This window comes from Oryctolagus cuniculus, chromosome 4 (assembly GCF_964237555.1).
Source record: "Oryctolagus cuniculus chromosome 4, mOryCun1.1, whole genome shotgun sequence".
NCBI lineage: Eukaryota > Metazoa > Chordata > Mammalia > Lagomorpha > Leporidae > Oryctolagus > Oryctolagus cuniculus.
This window is the reverse complement of record NC_091435.1, coordinates 163,816,296-163,833,556: the sequence shown is the minus strand read 5'-3', so window position 1 is coordinate 163,833,556 and position 17,261 is coordinate 163,816,296. Positions and strand designations below refer to the sequence as shown.

At 39.5% G+C, this 17,261-nt stretch overlaps 1 protein-coding gene across 16 annotated transcripts in view; it reads left to right on the top strand.

The window, feature by feature from the left end:
* The window catches only part of SLC4A7 (solute carrier family 4 member 7), a 104,400-nt gene that overhangs the window by 10,337 nt on the left and 76,802 nt on the right, over positions 1–17,261 (top strand). For 4 of the 16 annotated variants that reach the window (XM_070071618.1, XM_008266002.4, XM_008266001.4 and 1 more), the window contains exon 1: positions 15,212–15,504. The exons of 11 other annotated variants lie outside the window; for them this stretch is intronic. In XM_070071618.1, coding sequence (XP_069927719.1) covers positions 15,472–15,504 — 33 coding nt within the window. In that variant the 5' untranslated portion in view covers positions 15,212–15,471. 16 annotated transcript variants of the gene reach the window in all.

Below are 17,261 nucleotides of genomic sequence, written 5' to 3'. Positions count from 1 at the left end.
AGGGCCTAACACATAGAAAGTATTCAATGGATATTTGTTCATTGAATGAATATTAGGATAATATTATGAGCTCATAAAATTTCAAGTTCATTGTATTTCTAATTGTTCAGTCAGTCAAGTAATAAATTACATAGTTTTGTTGTGTTGACCAGTAAGAAAGATAATCTTGCTTTACTCAATTTAATGTAACTGCCAGAAAAAGAGAATGTTCTTTGCTTTGGTTCTGTTGAGGGGCAATTTTGAGTAAATATGGTAAATGCAATTTGGATTGATTACAAATTTAAGAGCACTAAAAATTATTTTTTAACCCGAGATGAGATTTGAAGCCATTGAATGATAATTTTATGAAGATTTATTTCACCAGCTTTAACTATATTTAAATTGATGGTTGTAAACATGGGTCTGTTACTTACGTGTTAGTATTCGCATAGCTTTTTCATGAGAGCAGTAACTTTTAATGTACATATCTATAAAAACTACAAGTGACAAAAGATTTGAAGTCCCAGATCAGATATCTGCTGTTAAAAATATTGATTTGAAATTGTTCTATTTCTATGAATTCTTTAGAATGATTACTTAGTGTGTGTGTGTGTGTGTGTGTCTCTGTGTGTGTGTAATTTATTTTCTCATATGCCTCTAATTTGGTGGTGTGAGGTTTGTGGACCCTCTTGCTGGGCTCTGTGTGCAAAGTCCCAAGCCTGTGTGTTTGTACAGGTGCCGTCACCAGCCGGTGCACTGACTCAGTAGAGTCCTTTCAGTAGTATTCTGTACTTAGTTTTGTTTTGCTCTTAATTGTTCCCACATGACCTTATAATACGTCCAAGAGGAAGGAACTTCCTTACCCATTTTTGCACATGCCATTTAGCTGCAGAGTTCTCAGGCAGGATAAGGTCCTGTTATGAGCCTATTTGTATCTGGGCATGTTGGTCTCCTTTTGTTGGGAATAAGGGATTCATTCAGACTGTTGGCTTTCATTTGGCCCTTCATTTTATGTCGTTGAGCTGTTTTTATTCAATAACAGGAAGTTCAGTAAATAACCACAAACCCAAGCCCTCATTTTCAAATAGGGTAAAACTGGGGGCGGTACCTTAACCTACATATAACATGTACATGTTTGGGTTTGAGACCCACCTGGGCTTCCTCCTCCTTACCTGCCACCAGGTGACCTTGGACAATGGACATCTTTTCTCACTTTTCTCTTTTTCACTTTTTTCCCCTCATTTTTCTCACCTGCAAAATTGGAATTATTCGCTCATAGGCCCTTTTCATGATCAGGGAAAAGAATGCACTGTGTACAAAATGTGCCTTTTGGAAACTTGTTAATAATTACCTGTGTTCTTAGAAAATATCCTACATAACAGAGTTCGGGAAGAGTAATGAATGTACAGATTGAGAAAATAAAAATCTTGACTATCAGGCCATGCATTGTAGCATAGTGAGTTATGCCACTGCCTGCAGAACTGGCATCCCATGTGAGCGTGGCTCCTGATCCAGCTGCTCCACTTCCAGTCCAGCTGCTGCCTAATGCACCTGGAAAAGCGGTGGAGGGTGGCCCAAGTGCCTTAGTCCCTGCACCCAGGTGGGAGACCCAGAGGAAGCTCCTGGCTCCTGATTCCACCTGGCCCAGACCCCGCTGTTGCTGCCATTTGGGGAATGAACCAGTGGATGGAAACCTCTGTCTGTCTCTCCCCCTCAACCCTGCCTTTAAAATAAACAAATACATCTTTTTTTTTTTTAAGTCTTGACTGTCTTTAAACACTGGGTAGTTCTCTGGGCAGGGTGTAAATACTAGTGTATTCCTTAAAGCATCACATTTTAAAGAATATAATTTTAAAGAATATAATTACAGTTTGACAAAATATTTAGAAGTTTAAAACATAGTTATTTTCCTTTAACTATTTTAACAAAATATTTGTAAAAGTTGTGTTTCTCTTTTGGAAAATACAGAGTAGTTGGTCTATTATGTCATTGAATTTCTTATCTACTGTAGAATTGTATAGATTACAAATGAAATTCATGTGTATTAAATGGGAACGGGGAGGAATCTTCTGTTATCTCATCTATAGAACTTCTGGTCCAGAAATTTTACCTCCCAGTACTGCCTACTGATTCTTGGCTTACTGCAGATAGCTGAGGATACTAGAGAGCTTAATTCTGTTTTGCTGAGATCTTGCTGTATCTTCCTGATACTATTTAAGCTTTCGAAATTTAATGTGTAGGATATCGCAGGGCAGAAGGGTAGCATAGTGCTTGGCAGAGTAGGAAGTATTTCTGGCCGTTTCTGTGCTGAAGTGTGGTGATAAATGATGAAGGGTTCATAGTTTCATCTTGACTTTGCCACTTGCATTTCTTCTGTAACAGACATAAGAATTACCATTTACTTTGATGTATAAAGTGATAGTATTCTTCATTTTGTTTTTATGCACTTTATATATGATTATGTATTTGAATAATATGGATTGTTAAACAATTGAGAGATTCTTAGATATTTTCAGGTTAACTGTAACATTGAATATTTTAGGGTTAAAACACTAAAACTGTCTATTTTACAAAAATGACTTCTCAAAGAGACGTAGTGGGAATTTCAAGTTAATGCACCTTGTTTTAAAAAGGTCATATACTGACTTTCTTAGCTGTACTTCTTTCTGAAGATAGATGTTTTCTTGTCTCCATTTTTCAAATCCTTTTAAAAAATATTGGTAGAAGTAACATGTAAGTGAATAAAAATTGTTTTATTAGAAATCAAAGTGGAATGATTTAATATGAGGTGTCGCTCCCTGTCTTCGTGGAGAAACGACATAGGACCCTGCGCTGTTCTTTCGTCTGCTCGGCCCTCCCCGGGTTTGCTGCTGGTTCTTCCCGGGTTGGCTACCGACCCTTCCACCTCCGTGGAAGGGCGGTTCCCCCTGCCACATTCCCCACTTCCGCAGGGGAGCGGCACACCGCCGGCCGGCTCTCTCGGGGGCTGCACAGGTGTTCCTTCGGATGTTCCCCTTAGATGTTCCTCGTGCATGCTCTCTCCTCCTTTATAGTCCTCCTCCGCCAATCCTAACTCGGCTGCCCACACGCCGAGTACGCTGCTCTCCTCCAATCAGGAGCAGGTCCTGCAGCTTGTCAAGTTGGTGAGAGGCAGCTGGGTAGAAGCTGTTGCCTCCTCTCCCAGCGCCATATTGTGGGAGAGCAGATGCATAGAATAAGTCTTAATTCCAGTAACTCAGTCCAGTCCGGGTTGCTCCCCACAATGAGGTCACTGCAGAATAGGGGCCTGCCATAATTTGATTTTATACTGAAGTTGTGTTGGTTGGAAGTGGGAGATGAGGTTTTAAAGGGAACGGGAAGGAAACTCACATCACAACAGAAAAATGCAATGTTTTATACTGCTGGTTCAGTTTTTATGTTAACTCACTTTACCAACTTCTGCTAATTGGATTGGCTTTAAAAGGATAAGTAATGAATATTGAATGTGTTAGCCATGGAGGATTGTCTTTCACTTACAGTGCCAGCATGTCCTTTGTTACTGTTGTGAACTTCAGGTAATTAGCAGTGGGGGCAGGTGCTTGGTGCAGTGGTGTTAACACCTCCTTGGGACCCCTGCATCCCACCTGCCTGGTTTGAGTCGTGGCACCACTTCTGGTTTCAGCTTCCTGTTAATGTGCACTCTGGGAGGCAGCAGGTGATGACTCAAGTACCTGGGTCCCTGCAACCCACATGGGAAACCTGGTTGAGTTCCTGACTCCTGGCTTCCAGCTGACCCAGTCTCAGCTATGTGGGGGTATTTGGCAGTGTTTCTCTTTCAAATGAAATGAAAATATAACTAAAACTTCTAAATTCAAATTAGGGGCAGTTTGAAATTGTAATTTGGAGTGAGTTGGGATTACTTTTCCCTGTATTTACAGTACATATCCGATTGGAGGGGAAAAAACCTGTTCATAGAGAAAGTCTATAGAAAACAAAAATGATAATACTGTCAACATTCTTTAAATATTTTATTTTATTTATTTGAAAGGCAGAGTTAGAAACAGAGGCAGAGAGAGAGAGAGAGAGAGAGAGAGAGAGAGAGATCTGTCTGCTAATTCACTCCCGAAACAGCCGCAACAGCCAGAGCTGGGCTGATCTGAAGCCAGGAGGCAAGAAAGAACAACTTCTGGGTCTCCCTTGTGGGTGCAGGGGCCCAAGTACTTGGGCCATCTTCCACTGCTTTCCCAGGCCACAGCAGAGAGCTGGATCAGAAGTGGAGCAGCCAGGTCTTCATCGGGCCCATATGGGATGCTGGCATTGCAGGCAGTGGCTTTACCTGCTATGCTACAGTGCTGGCCCAACAATTTTTTTTTTTTTAAAAGATTTATTGATTTATTTGCTAGGCAGAGCTACAGAGAAAGCAAGAGTGATAGAGGTATCTTCCATCCCGTTCCAGTCCCCATAAGACCACTGCCAGGCCAGGCCAAAGCCAAGAGCTGAGAACTCTATCCTGATTTCCTTGGAAGGGGCTCTAGCTCATGGGCCATCGTCTGCTGCCTTCCTGGGTGCTTTTGTAGGGAGCTGAATTGGAAGTAGAACAGCTGCGACTTGAATTGGCACTCAGCGCGTGCTGGTGTCAGAATTAGAAGGTTAACCAGCTGCACCGCACCACCAGTCCCATCAGCTTTATTAAGTTGCCTCAAGAGAATGGGGCAGGGACTTAAAATTGTGATAAGTGAGAAATGATACACTTTGATAATGCTTGTTGAGTAGGGATATTTTACTATTGAATTTCTTAAATCTCTAGTGCCACAGCTTTCATTTTAGTTTGTCCTCTGAATTAAATTGTTGACCTGTGTTTGATAAAACTTAGCTTTTGGGGGCCAGCAATGTGGCATAGTGGGTAAAGCCACTGCATGTGACGCTGACATCCCTTATGGGCACTGGTTCATGTCCTGGTTGCTTCGCTTCTGCTCCAGCTCCCTGCTTATGCACCTGGGAAAGTGGCAGAGGATGGCCCAAGTGTTTGGGCCCTTGTCACCCAGGTGGGAAACCAGATGAAGCTCCTGGATCTTGGGTTTGGCTTGGCCCCTCCCTGGCTGTTGGGATCATCTGGGGGAGTGAATCTGTGCTCTGTAACTTTGACTTTCAAATAAATAAATGTTAAGGAAAAAAAAAAAAAAGAATCAGGCTTTGCATCTTTAATCAGATGCTTTTACTCACTGTTGAGTAAAGAGTTTGAACTTTGTGCCTTGTCTTCCATTCAAATAGCTATGGGGTTAAAACCCTCTGGCTGTGCAACTTTTAATGTAGTTATTAAATATATTTAGGAAGGCTGTACTCCAAATATTCATTTTCTGAATCCCTTCCTCACTGCTTTCTAAAACAGCAGGTTGTGATTTACTAGCGATTTGCAAAAGCAATTTAGTAGGTTATGACAAATCTGTAAAAACAGAAGCAAAAGAAAACACAGTGCAAATTGTTGAACTCTTAGTATAACTTCTATGTATAAGGTTAATGAATCTTACTGGAGAATGGGACTGGGAATGGGAGAGGGAGGAGAAGGAGTGGAAGGGCTAGTATGGTGGTAAGAATCACTATATTCCTAAAGTTGTACTTGAGAAATGCATGAAGTTTGTATTCCTTAAATAAAAGATTTCTTTGGGAAAAAGAATACAGTGCAAGTAGTAAGAACAAATACTCTTTTGTAAAATTTTTGTGTGTGTTATACATTAACATGTAAACAAGTATGTTTGTGCTCGGTTGTGGGGCAAAATATGTTTATTTTCCGGGTTGGTGTTAGAAAAAAACCACTGCTGTAGGTTAACATTGATTACATTATTTTGAGGGATAATACATATTTTTTCAACTAAAATTTCAACATATCCAAATATTTAGATTTTAGTTGCGTATTAATACTACAAAAAGTTTTTGTATTTAACTTCATATTTTATGAGCAGTAGCTTACTTGTTCCATGTATAATAAATGAGCTATGATGAGAATAAAGAACTGTTAACAGGTTGTCCTCAGTTAGAAAAATCTTATTTAGTAAATTTGACATAGAAACACCTGAAATATTGCAGTATCCTTAATGGGAAGATCATTAGGAAGAGACTTAGAAGGGAGACTCTAGAGAAAAGCTTACCTTTAGTGCTGTAGCAATTATTGTTTCTTAGCTGCTTTGAGTTTTTATAAGTAGCAAGATGAGACACATGGAATGCTTAATTACTCTAGATTGTAATTCTTATGTTTTATGGGTATGCAAATACATGGTTAAAGCAGGCTTGAAAGAAGACAGTATTGCTTATTGTTTAGGATAATCTTTAGACACTCAGATTTTAGAGAAAGATTTGAAGGAGTTTCCATTTGAAGAACTATTTGATTGCTCAGTGATTGAAATGTGAGCGTTAGCCTTAATTTTTCTTTCCCTTTATCCAAACATCCAATCCAGTGGTTTCAGCATCTTCTCTCTCTTTAATAGATCATTTTAGTTGAGGTTGGAGTTGGGCTGATTCAGAGCCTGGAGCCTGGAGCTTCCTCTGGCTCTCCCACATGGGTGCAGGGTCCCAAGGACCTGAGCCATCTTCTGCTGCTTTCTCAGGTGCATCAGCAGGGAGCTGACTCAGAAGTGGAGCAGCCAGGATGTGAGCCAGTACCCATGTGGGTGCTGGCATCACAGGGGGCGACTTTACCTGTTGTGCTACAATGCTGGCCCCTAGCATAGAATATTGTATTTAGTTTCAATTAATTAATTTATTTGAAAAGTAGAGATAGGGAGCATTTGAGAACTTCCATCTTGTGGTTCACTTGTGAAATGGCTGCAGTGGCTGGATCAGACATGGAGCATCTGAGGCTTGAACTGACATACCAGCTGGTATTGCAGGCAGCAACAATGCCGGACTCTGAAATATTATATTTTTAATCATCAGATACAAATATCAGTAAGTATTTGTTATATACACAGAGGTGATAAAATCTTGCGTAAGGAAAATTGCATCTTTGAGTAGTTTGAAATGAGGTGAATACAGATAATATGTGTAGAATAAATTCAGTTTTATTTAACTATAAAATGTAAAAGTAATACAAACTGTGGAGACCATCATGTAGCAGGGTGGTTACTAATACCTTGTATTTACCTGAGTGCGTATTTAATGCCCGGTACTTTTCTACGCTGTTACATTCAGTATCTTGTTTAATTTCTGCAGCCCATGGGTTCTGAATACTAGGATTATCCTCATACTGCAGATGAGGACACTGATCCAGTGAGGTTATTTGCCCAGCTCAGGACTGGAAGGGCCAGGATTTCAATTCAGGCAGTCTGGCTCTAGACCCTGTTTTATCTTGGACCACAATAAACTGCTTGCTAAGTTCTGTTACATATTTAAAGGTAGGTACAGTTTTTCACTGTCTGGTTTTAAATTTATGCCAATATAATTCATGGTGATAGCTTTCTGGATCTAATCATTAGTTAGAAGCTGTTTTTTAGCTATATGTAAATTATCTTAGTTACTTAATAAAAATGCAAGCCTTGTGTTATCTAAACATGACCATGCTTTCTACTTTATCGTCTTTAGAAATATTACCTGTTGTAAGGTTGGTGTTTGTTTCCTAAGTGGCGTAATCGTACCTCGATTCACTTTACATCTTCTAAAGATTTTATGAAATTCCTTTCTTGTGGTAGTTTCCTCTTTGTTCATCTTTTTCATGATTATTGTCAATAATGAATATTGGGAGGGAGAAGAGATAAGATAAACCCAAACTCAGATTTTTAATCTGTCATATTTAACTTGATGACCTCCAAGTGGTTTTTCTTTACTCTGCCTTCTGTAAGTGTAAACTGAATTATTTCAAGGAGCCATTTTTATTTCTATTCACATAAAAATGTATCTTCTATTAGAGAACAAATATGGAAAATATTGGAAATATAGGATTCTCCCCACTTGGGAGACAGGCAAGTAAATATCTTAGAGCACATTGTTTGAATTGAATTGGTTTAATACAAATGTTTAAAAAGTTTTAGATTATCTTCTACTACACATAGAGATAATTGCCCTATGAAGTAATTTTCATTCAAATGTGGGTAATTTAGGGGTGAGCATTAGATGGTAGAGATGCTGCTTGGGATGCATCCCACATCCCAAATCAGAGTGCCTGATTAGAGGCCTGGCTCTGCTTCCAATCCAGCTTCCTGCTAATGTACTTACTCCTTGGGAAAGAGCAAGTGTTGGCTCAAATAGTTAAGTCCCTGTCACCCATGTGGGAAACCTGGATTGGTGCCTAGCTTTCACCTGGCCCAGGTCTGGCTATTGTGGGCATTGGGGGGGTAAACTAGCAAATAGATGATGTTTGTCTCTCTCTGCCTTTCAAAGAAATTGAGTGATTTGAAAAAAATAAGTATCTTGAATATTTAAAAAAAATCTAGCAAAATAAATATCAAAAAGTAAGTGGCAACATACATTTGTTGTAATTGGTTAAAAAAAGACCTGGCAGTTTACAAGGACACAATTTATTTTAATCTAAAATCTTTAACTATTACCGTTTCTTTCTTTTCTTTTCTTTTCTTTTCTTTTCTTTTCTTTTCTTTTCTTTTTTTTTTTTTTTTTTGACAGTCAGAGTGGACATTGAGAGAGAGACAGAGAGAAAGGTCTTCCTTTTCTGTTGGTTCACCCCCCAGTGGCCACTGTGGCCGGCGCTCTGCGCTGATCTGAAGTCAGGAGCCAGGTGCTGCTCCTGGTCTCCCATGTGGGTGCAGGGCCCAAGGACTAGAACCCGGTGTGCCGGCGCAGGTGGAGGGTTAGCCTATTGAGCCACAGTGCTGGCCTACCGTTTTGTAATTAACAGTTTTTACCACAGTAAGTTAAAATAAGTAGAAGGAATTGTGTGTGCGTGTGTTTAAGGTCATTATTACTTTTCTTTTTCTTTTTAAGAGAGATTTGCTTATTTATTTGAAAGGCAGAGTTACAGGGAGAGAGGGAGAGAGACAGAAGAGAGGTCTTCCAACTGCTGGTTCATTCTTCAAATGACTTCAACAGCCAGGCTGAAGCCAGGAGCCAGGAGCTTCTTTTGTGTCTTCCACATGGATGGCAGGGGCTCAGACACTAGGGCCATCTTCCACTGCTTTTCCCAGGCACGTCAGCAGGAAGCTGGATTGGAAGTGGAGCAGCTGAAACTAGAACCAGTGCTCATATGGGATGCTGGCATTGTAGGTGGCGTCTTTACCCGCCATGCCACAGCCCTTTCCCCTGTTTTTTTTTTTTTTTTTTTTAAGATTTTATTTATTTATTTGAGAGGTAGAGTTACAGACAGTGAGAGGGAGAGATAGAAAGGTGTTCCTTCTCTTTGTTCACTCCCCAAATGGCCGCAATGGTCGGAGCTGTGCCAATTCAAAGCCAGGAGCCAGGTTAATCCTTTGCCTGCTGCACCGGCATCCCTTATGGGTACTGGTTCTAGTCCTGGCTGCTCCTCTTACAATCCAGCTCCCTGCTGTGGCCTGGGAAGGCAGTGGAAGATGGCCCAAGTACTTGGGCCCCTGCACCCGCGTGGGAGACCAGGAAGAAGCACCTGGCTTTGTAGTGTTTCAAACCTGTGCATTTATAAAAATGTTTCTAACCTCCCTTTATATATTTAAAAGTGTTTTATTAAAACTGCAGTAGGCATATTTTATATAATAAAATTATCCATATGAACTCATGAGATTTCTTATGCTCTGTAGACAGCTTGCTTGTATGGGAAATGGAGCATCCAAGACTTGAACCAGTGCCCATATGGGGTGCCAGAGCCATAGGGGGTGGCTTTACCAGCTATGCCACAGTGCCAGCCCTGTTTTTTAATTTCTTAGATAAGATTTTCTAGCTGACTGTAGCCCAAGATGTTACCTGTATCTTTTTTTTTTCTTTTTTTAAAGATTTATTTATTTATTTGACAGGCAGAGTTACAGAGAGGCAGAGGCACAGAGAGAGAGGTCTTCCATCGACTGGCTCACTCCCCAGGTGGCCGCAACAATGGAGCTGTGCTGATCTGATCTGAAGCTGGGAGCCTGGAGCTTCCTCCCAGTCTCCAACAGGGGTGCAGGAGTGCAAGGACCTGGGCCATCTTCCACTGCTTTCTCAGGCCACAGCAGAGAGCTGGATCGGAAGGGAGCAGTCGAGACTTGAACCAGCGCCCATGTGGGATTCCGGCACTGCAGGCGGTGGCTTTACCTGCTAAGCCACAGTGCAGGCCCCCATGCCTGTATCTTTGTAACTGCATTTATGAACCCTGTAACTAAATTAGCACCTTCTTAATACAAATACAAATTGAAGTATATTTTCTTTGTCTTTAGCATTTAAACATGAGTTTTATTCTTAAGAAAAAAAGATACTTTGCCAAGTAGAGTTACTTTTTGTTATAATGTGTTTATTTTTGGAACATTTTTGATAAAAGAAACTTCTTATCCTACCTGTGTTGTATTTATGAACTACATTCTTCAATCGTAATTCTTATACAATTGTACTTCAAAATAAGCATAGTTAAAAATGAAAATCTTGAAAAGCTATGAGTATTTGATATAACTTTTAAATAGTGATTGCTGTGGGGCCAGTGCTGTGGCATAGTAGGTAAAACCGCCCCCTGTAATGCCAGCATCCCATATGGGCACTGGTTTGAGTCCTGGCTGCTCCACTTCTGATTCTGCTCTCTGCTATGGTCTGGGAAAGTACTAGAAGATGGCCCAAGTCCTTGGGCCCCTGTACCCACATGGGAGACTTGGAAGAAGCTCCTGGCTCCTGGCTTCAGATTGGCCCAGCTCTGACCGATGTGGCCATCTGGGGAATGAACCAGTGGATGGAAGACCTCTCTTTGTCCCTCTCTGCCTCTGCCTCTCTGTAAATCTGCCTTTCAAATAAATAAATAAATCTTTAAAAAAAGTAATTGCTGCTTTGGAACACATTTTTAATGTTATATGTAACAACCATGCAAAAGTTTAGTTCTGTGTTCTAAATGTGACTTGTGAGTATAAATGAAATTTTTATTTAATACTTTGATTTCTTAGTATTTAAGATTATCTGGATAAAATGAGAATGTCTGGATTTCTCAAAACAATTGCCAGAAAAGTTTTCTCCAACTTTGAATTTCTTTTCCTGGAATAGGTATTTAGAGTCATTCTCTTCACATAAGCACAGCAGGAGAAAAATTCCATTTCTTATTGTAGCCACTAGATGGTGATCTTAAGCATTAGTGAGGCCTAAATTTTATTGGTGGTGAAAACTGAAATGGTTGCCCAAATTAAGCAATGTGAACTCAGTGATGACAGTTAGCGATGTGGAAGATGGAGACCAGCTGTCCTCCTTACGGAAACACAAGATTTAAAGTGAGTCAGATTTCGTTGTATGGAGGATTTCCCTTTTCTTGGCGTTTGCTTCAGATTTACCTGTGGAAGTAAAGTTAACAAAGTCTCCATATGTTTATCAGAATTTTGATTCATTATGTAAGTGTTGCTTATTTTAATAATTTCAGTTTCATTAGCTGTTACCAAATTTCTAGTAGATTTAAAGTACTTAAAAATAGGATTTAAAAATATGATTGAGTAAGTTATGTTTATAATTCCTTAAATAACACATTTGAGCAAAAAAAAAAAATTGTGTGTGGTTTAACTTAGGGGGCAGGTTTGTGGCCTATGGAACGCTATGGAGTTTGAGGTCTGGTAGCCCTGGGTTTGAATAGTGATCATCTGTGTTACCTTAGAGTTCTTGTGAGAAGTAGTGTAATTTGTGAGTGGCCCAGTGAAAAGTGAATGGTCCCTGGAAGCAGGATGTGATTTCACGAGACCGCTGCTGGCCATGCCGGGGGACCGCTTCAGATCACAATTTTAAATTGCAGCTTCTCCAAGCTCCAGCGCTTGGGACTTTGAGGAAAATTATTTAAGTCTTTTGAGCTTTATTTTTGTTTCATATGTTTAAGAGAGTAATAATTGCTCCAGAAATAGTAAATAAAAGAATGTGCAATTATAGAAAGCACAGGAGTTGTGGGGAGGGGTGCAGCGCTGTGTTTCAGTGGGTAAAACTGCTACCTGGGAAGCCAACATTCCATATGGGCACCAGTTCGAGTTCTGCCTGCTCCACTTCCAATCCAGATCCTTGCTAATGTGCCTGGGAAACCAGCAGAAGATTGCCCAAGTGCTTGGGCCCCTGTACTCACATGGGAGACCCAGAAGAAGCTGCTGGCTTCACCTGGCCCATCCCGGCTGTTGCAGCCAAATGGAGTGTGACCCAGTGGATGGAATCTCCCTCTGTCTCTCCCCCTCTCTATAACTCTACCTTTCAAATAAAATAAGTCTTTTTTTTTTTTTTAAATGAGAATATGTTGAGGAATATTTGTATGTAACTCACACTTTTTCTTAGCATATTACTGACATGCATTGGGTAGGACTCTAATTCTGTTTTATTGTTCATGATGTCTTATAATAGTGCATGATAATTAGTCATTCCCTGTCTGTTTTCAATTTTTGTGACTGTGAGTAGTATATCCTTTATGTTTCATTTATTTTACTTCTGTGGAGTAGTTACCCAAAAGAGATTTCGTCACATCAGAAGATATGCTTTAAAAGTATATAAATGAATTCTCACTAGCTTACTCTGCAGAAAGTTTTGAGCACTTTATATTCCCGTTGGAGAGTATGCAGATGTCTTTTCTCCACACGTTGACTAGCATGAGATGTTTACGTTTCATTTTTTGCTAATCTGATAAGTCTTAAATTCCATTTGCTGAACCAGTAGTGAGCGATGGGTGTCCTTTAATTATTAGGAGAATAAATCGGTTCATATTCTTTGTCTATTTTTTTAAATAAAGTTCCTTACTGGAATATTGGTTAGTAGTGCTTGTGATGGTGTTACATTAGGTAAGAAATGTTGGAGAAATGGATCTGATTAATTATATTTTGTTTTGCAGTTTGGGAAATTAAAAGGTTTGCATGTGCCTCATTTCTTTTCCCTCTGAGTTGATTCCCCCCTTACTACCCAAATCCCAGGGCCAATGGTTTGATAATATATAGTGGTAGAGAGAGGGCTGGGAGCGGAGGGAACACACCTGCCTGACCAGGAAGTTAAGTTCTTAACTACTACTGGGAGGTCAAGATTTTTTTTTTTACAGGAAGTAAATTTCAAGTGACCGTTTAGGAATTAGTATTGAACCCAATGGTTTGCACATGCTCTTCATCTTCACTGAATTGGATATATCTTACTATTTTCTGTTTGTTTCTTCAGATTTATCTTCATTGCTAAGCGTATAGTTGTATCATAGTGTGAAGATTTCAAATATGATTAATTTTGTTTTCATGTAATTATTGGTGTTACTAGGGTTTCTTTTTGTATTTTATTTTTATTTTTATTTTTTGACAGGCAGAGAGTTAGACAGTGAGAGAAAGAGACAGAGAGAAAGGTCTTCCTTCCGTTGGTTCACCCCCGAAATGGCCTCTACGGCCAGCGTGCTGTGCCAATCCGAAGCCAGGAGCCAGGCACCTCCTCCTGGTCTCTACTGGGGTTTCTAACTGGAGAAGTCTAAGTAAACTTAATAAGCCTTAGTTATATTGGAAAGCTATGGCACTGATGTCATCTGGTACCTATATTCTGGTCTTGTGAAAAATTAAAATAAAGTGTTTTTTTTGTTGTTGTTATAAAATATGTATTTACTTGAAGGAGTTACAGAGAAAGAAAGAAATCTTCATCTGCTGAATCTGTCCCCAAATGGCCAGAATGGCCAGGGCTGGGACAGGCTGAAGCCTGGAGGCCTCATGTGGGTCTCCTACATGGGTAGAAGGGGCCCAAGCATTTGGGCCATTTTCTGCTGCTTTCCCAGGCCATTAGCAGGGAGCTGGATGGGAAGTGGAGCAACCAGGACTCCTGTGCACATTTAACAGCTTGACCTCCTATGCCACAGCACCAGACCTGATTTTTAAATATTTTAATGTTTTCAAATGAAATAAGACTTTGGGAAAAGTTACAATATCTAATGAACATATATTTTCACAGAATATGAGATGTCCATTCAAAGTTATACATTGGGGCCGGCGCTGTGGTGTAGCGGGTTAAAGCCCTGGCCTGAAGCTCCAGCATCCCATATGGGTGCCGGTTCTAGTCTCAGCTGCTCCTCTTCCAATTCAGCTCTCTGCTATATGGCCTGGGAAAGCAGTGGAAGAGGGCCCAAGTCCCAAGTCCTTGGGCCCCTGCACCCGCGTGGGAGACCCAGAAGAATCTCCTGGCTTCTGGCTTTGGATCAGCACAGCTCTGGCTGTTGCAGCCAATTGGGGAGTGAACCAGTGGATGGAAGACCTCTCTCTCTGTCTCTACCTCTCTCTATAACTCTTTCAAATAAATTAAAAAAAAAAAAGTTATAGACCAATGCGTTTCATTGTCACAGTGTATAAAACTTTGATTTGGAGTGGTTTCAGGTTTCACATTGCAGCTAACCTTTAAGCAAGGCCTGCTTGATGAGCTGAGTTTGGTGAAGTATCTAAGAGGAATATTCATCATGACCTGAAATATAATTGAAACACTCCTGCCTTTTCCAATAGTGTATCTAAATGAATTTGGGTGTTTAATGTGCATGAGCCAAATAACATATTGTATGAGGTTGACTACAGAAATGGGTATGAAGTCTATTGTCAAAAATAAGTCAGATACTAAAGATGTTGGTTAAAATATAAAACAAACCCATTCTCACTAAATTTTCTTTTTGATACTAGTTGTTTTTCTTTAAAATGTTACATGTTAACATGTATTTTTTGTTATTTTAAAACACAGTCTCAAATTAATATTTCTTGCAGTTTTCATTCCAATATGGTAAATGTAGACACAGCTCATCTACACAGAAGCATTTTCAGGTCTTAAGCACTTTTCAAAAGTGTCAGGGGATCTTGAGCCTAAACATTAGAGGAGTGCTGCTCATTTCCTTTTTCTCTCCTCACTGTTGTCCACGTGGATTCTTGATTTTTTGTTAAAATAATTGAAAGCCATAACATGATTTGTTAATCCTTTTTTTAGAGCAGTTTTAAGTGAATTGGAGCAAATTTAGTGTTACTAAAAAGGCAAAGCTCTGAGTCTTTTCTGAAATTAACTGAGAAAGTAAGAAGATGAGACGCTGAAATTTTATTCTCCTAAGATACATAAATAAATATATTCACGTAGCCTTCCACACATACCCCTGGAGAATGCTGTCTTTTGTACTAAGGCTGCAGAAAGGTTGCACTTGAAAACTGCTAGCTGCCTTCCTCTGATACTTTCATTTCTAACTAAGTAAATGTGTCTACTACTTTCCAAGTCTGTCAGTTCTGTCAGTGCTGTGACCCTGTGTAAGTTGTGGTTACTAGCTTGGCAGATTAGATAACTTAGAAGGCCATGATTGGCTGTGCCGTAAGAGTAACTTAGAAGAGTTCATCTCCGCAAAGCACAGTGACCTAAATCAGATATGTGCTCACTGTCCCTGGAATCTTCAAAGGGACTCACGGCATTCGGTTGACTCCAAGGCATTTCTGTGTTACTATGGAAAGGTTTCATCAGGAGAAGAAGTTACCTGTATGTACTTCGTTAACATCTTCTGTTTTACTTACAAATGAATTTGAATCTGTCCAAAGTTTAATAGTGTAGCTGGAAGAAATGTCAGGCTTAATTAGGAGGCTTAGAATAGTATCATCCTGTGTGTCCTTGGCTGTGGCAGTCATCTGCTGAAGAGTAAATCCTTGCACAAAGTTAGAAATGTTTGTATTATCTTCATTCCTTTATAAAATTAAGAATTTATTTGACAGGATATTAGGAAAGAAATCACTTTATCTTAGTAGTTAAATGTTTTGAAGCTAAACTAGTGTTTGATACCTGTGAAATTACATGGTTAAATTTGGACTGTAGTCTTATGTCTTATATAGTGGAAAGTTAAATTTGTGATAGGGGACTGTGGTGCATATTATAATAGTGGATTTTGTAAACCTCAGGCTATCAAAAATGGATATAGACTTTGGTTTATGGTATATTTTAAAATAATTGGTCTATACTTTTTTCTTTTTTTATACTTTTTCTTAATACTATGCGTTTAGTATGTTTTAAATCTCTCTTTTTGATAATATGACCAAGAAAAATTGTGCATTTTGCTTTTTTAGCCAGTATAAAAATGACTGTGTAAGGAACTAGTAAAATGTGTTATATATGTTTCTAGCAAACTCTGGATTTGTCTGATTTTGCTGGAATTCATGTTTGTGATTTGAATTTTGATTTTTATCATGTGAATGCTGGGTTTTGTTTATAAAGTGATTTATTAATTTTCAATATACTGAGTACCTATTTACGGTTGACCTTTGTGTTCATAAGGAATCTTTAAATGGCTTCTATATAAATTTTAGCAGTTTCTTGTCATTTGAAACATTGAACACTCAAAAAAATATTGAGTATAGAAGCAGCCAGATCCTGTTTGATGCTGGGAATCCAGTGATGTGCAAAACAGACATGGTTACTTCCTCCCTTGCTGGAACCTATTGTTCAGTCTGGGAGACAGTTAAAAAAGTAGATAAATGGATATGTAGTTATAAATTAATAAATAATATAAATGTTGTATGTTTTCAGTGACCCTCTTCTGTAGCCTGGTAAATAAAGAACCTGTGTAACTGGCACTCCAAAGACTTGACTGTTGATTTTTGTTCTTTCAGTAATAGTGAGAGCTGAAGCTTAGTGTGTATCTTGTATTTTTTTTTTTTTGTAAGATTTATTTATTTATTTGAAACAGAGAGGAGGAGAGACAGAGAGAGAGAGAGGTCTTCCATCCACTGGTTCACTCCCCACTTGGCCCCAAGGGCCGGGGCTGTGCCAATTTGAAGCCGGGAGCCAGGAGCTTCTTTCATGTCTCCCATGCAGGTGCAGGGGCCCAAGGACTTGGGCCATCATCTACTGCTTTCCCGAGCCATAGCAGAGAACTAGATTGGAAGTGGAGCAGTCGGGTCTCGAATTGGTGCCTGTATGGGATGCCGGCACTGCAGGCAGTGGCTTTACCTGCTGTGCCACAGAACCGGTCCCTGTGTGTATCTTTTATTCACTTAATCTTAAAAATGTGAAGATTATACTGGAAAAGGATAAGCCATTCTGTGTGTGTATCAGATTCTGTGAGATCTCATTTTTGTCAGTAGAAATGGAAAAGATAATTCATTTACTTCTCAGTTTTCTTATTACAGAGAGTCACATTTTAGCTGTAAATTACCTGGTTGGATATTTGGTTATATTCCAGCGCTCCATTCCCTGGCTTGTCTCCAATATGTAGAACAATGCTGATAGTATCCATTTGGGAAATA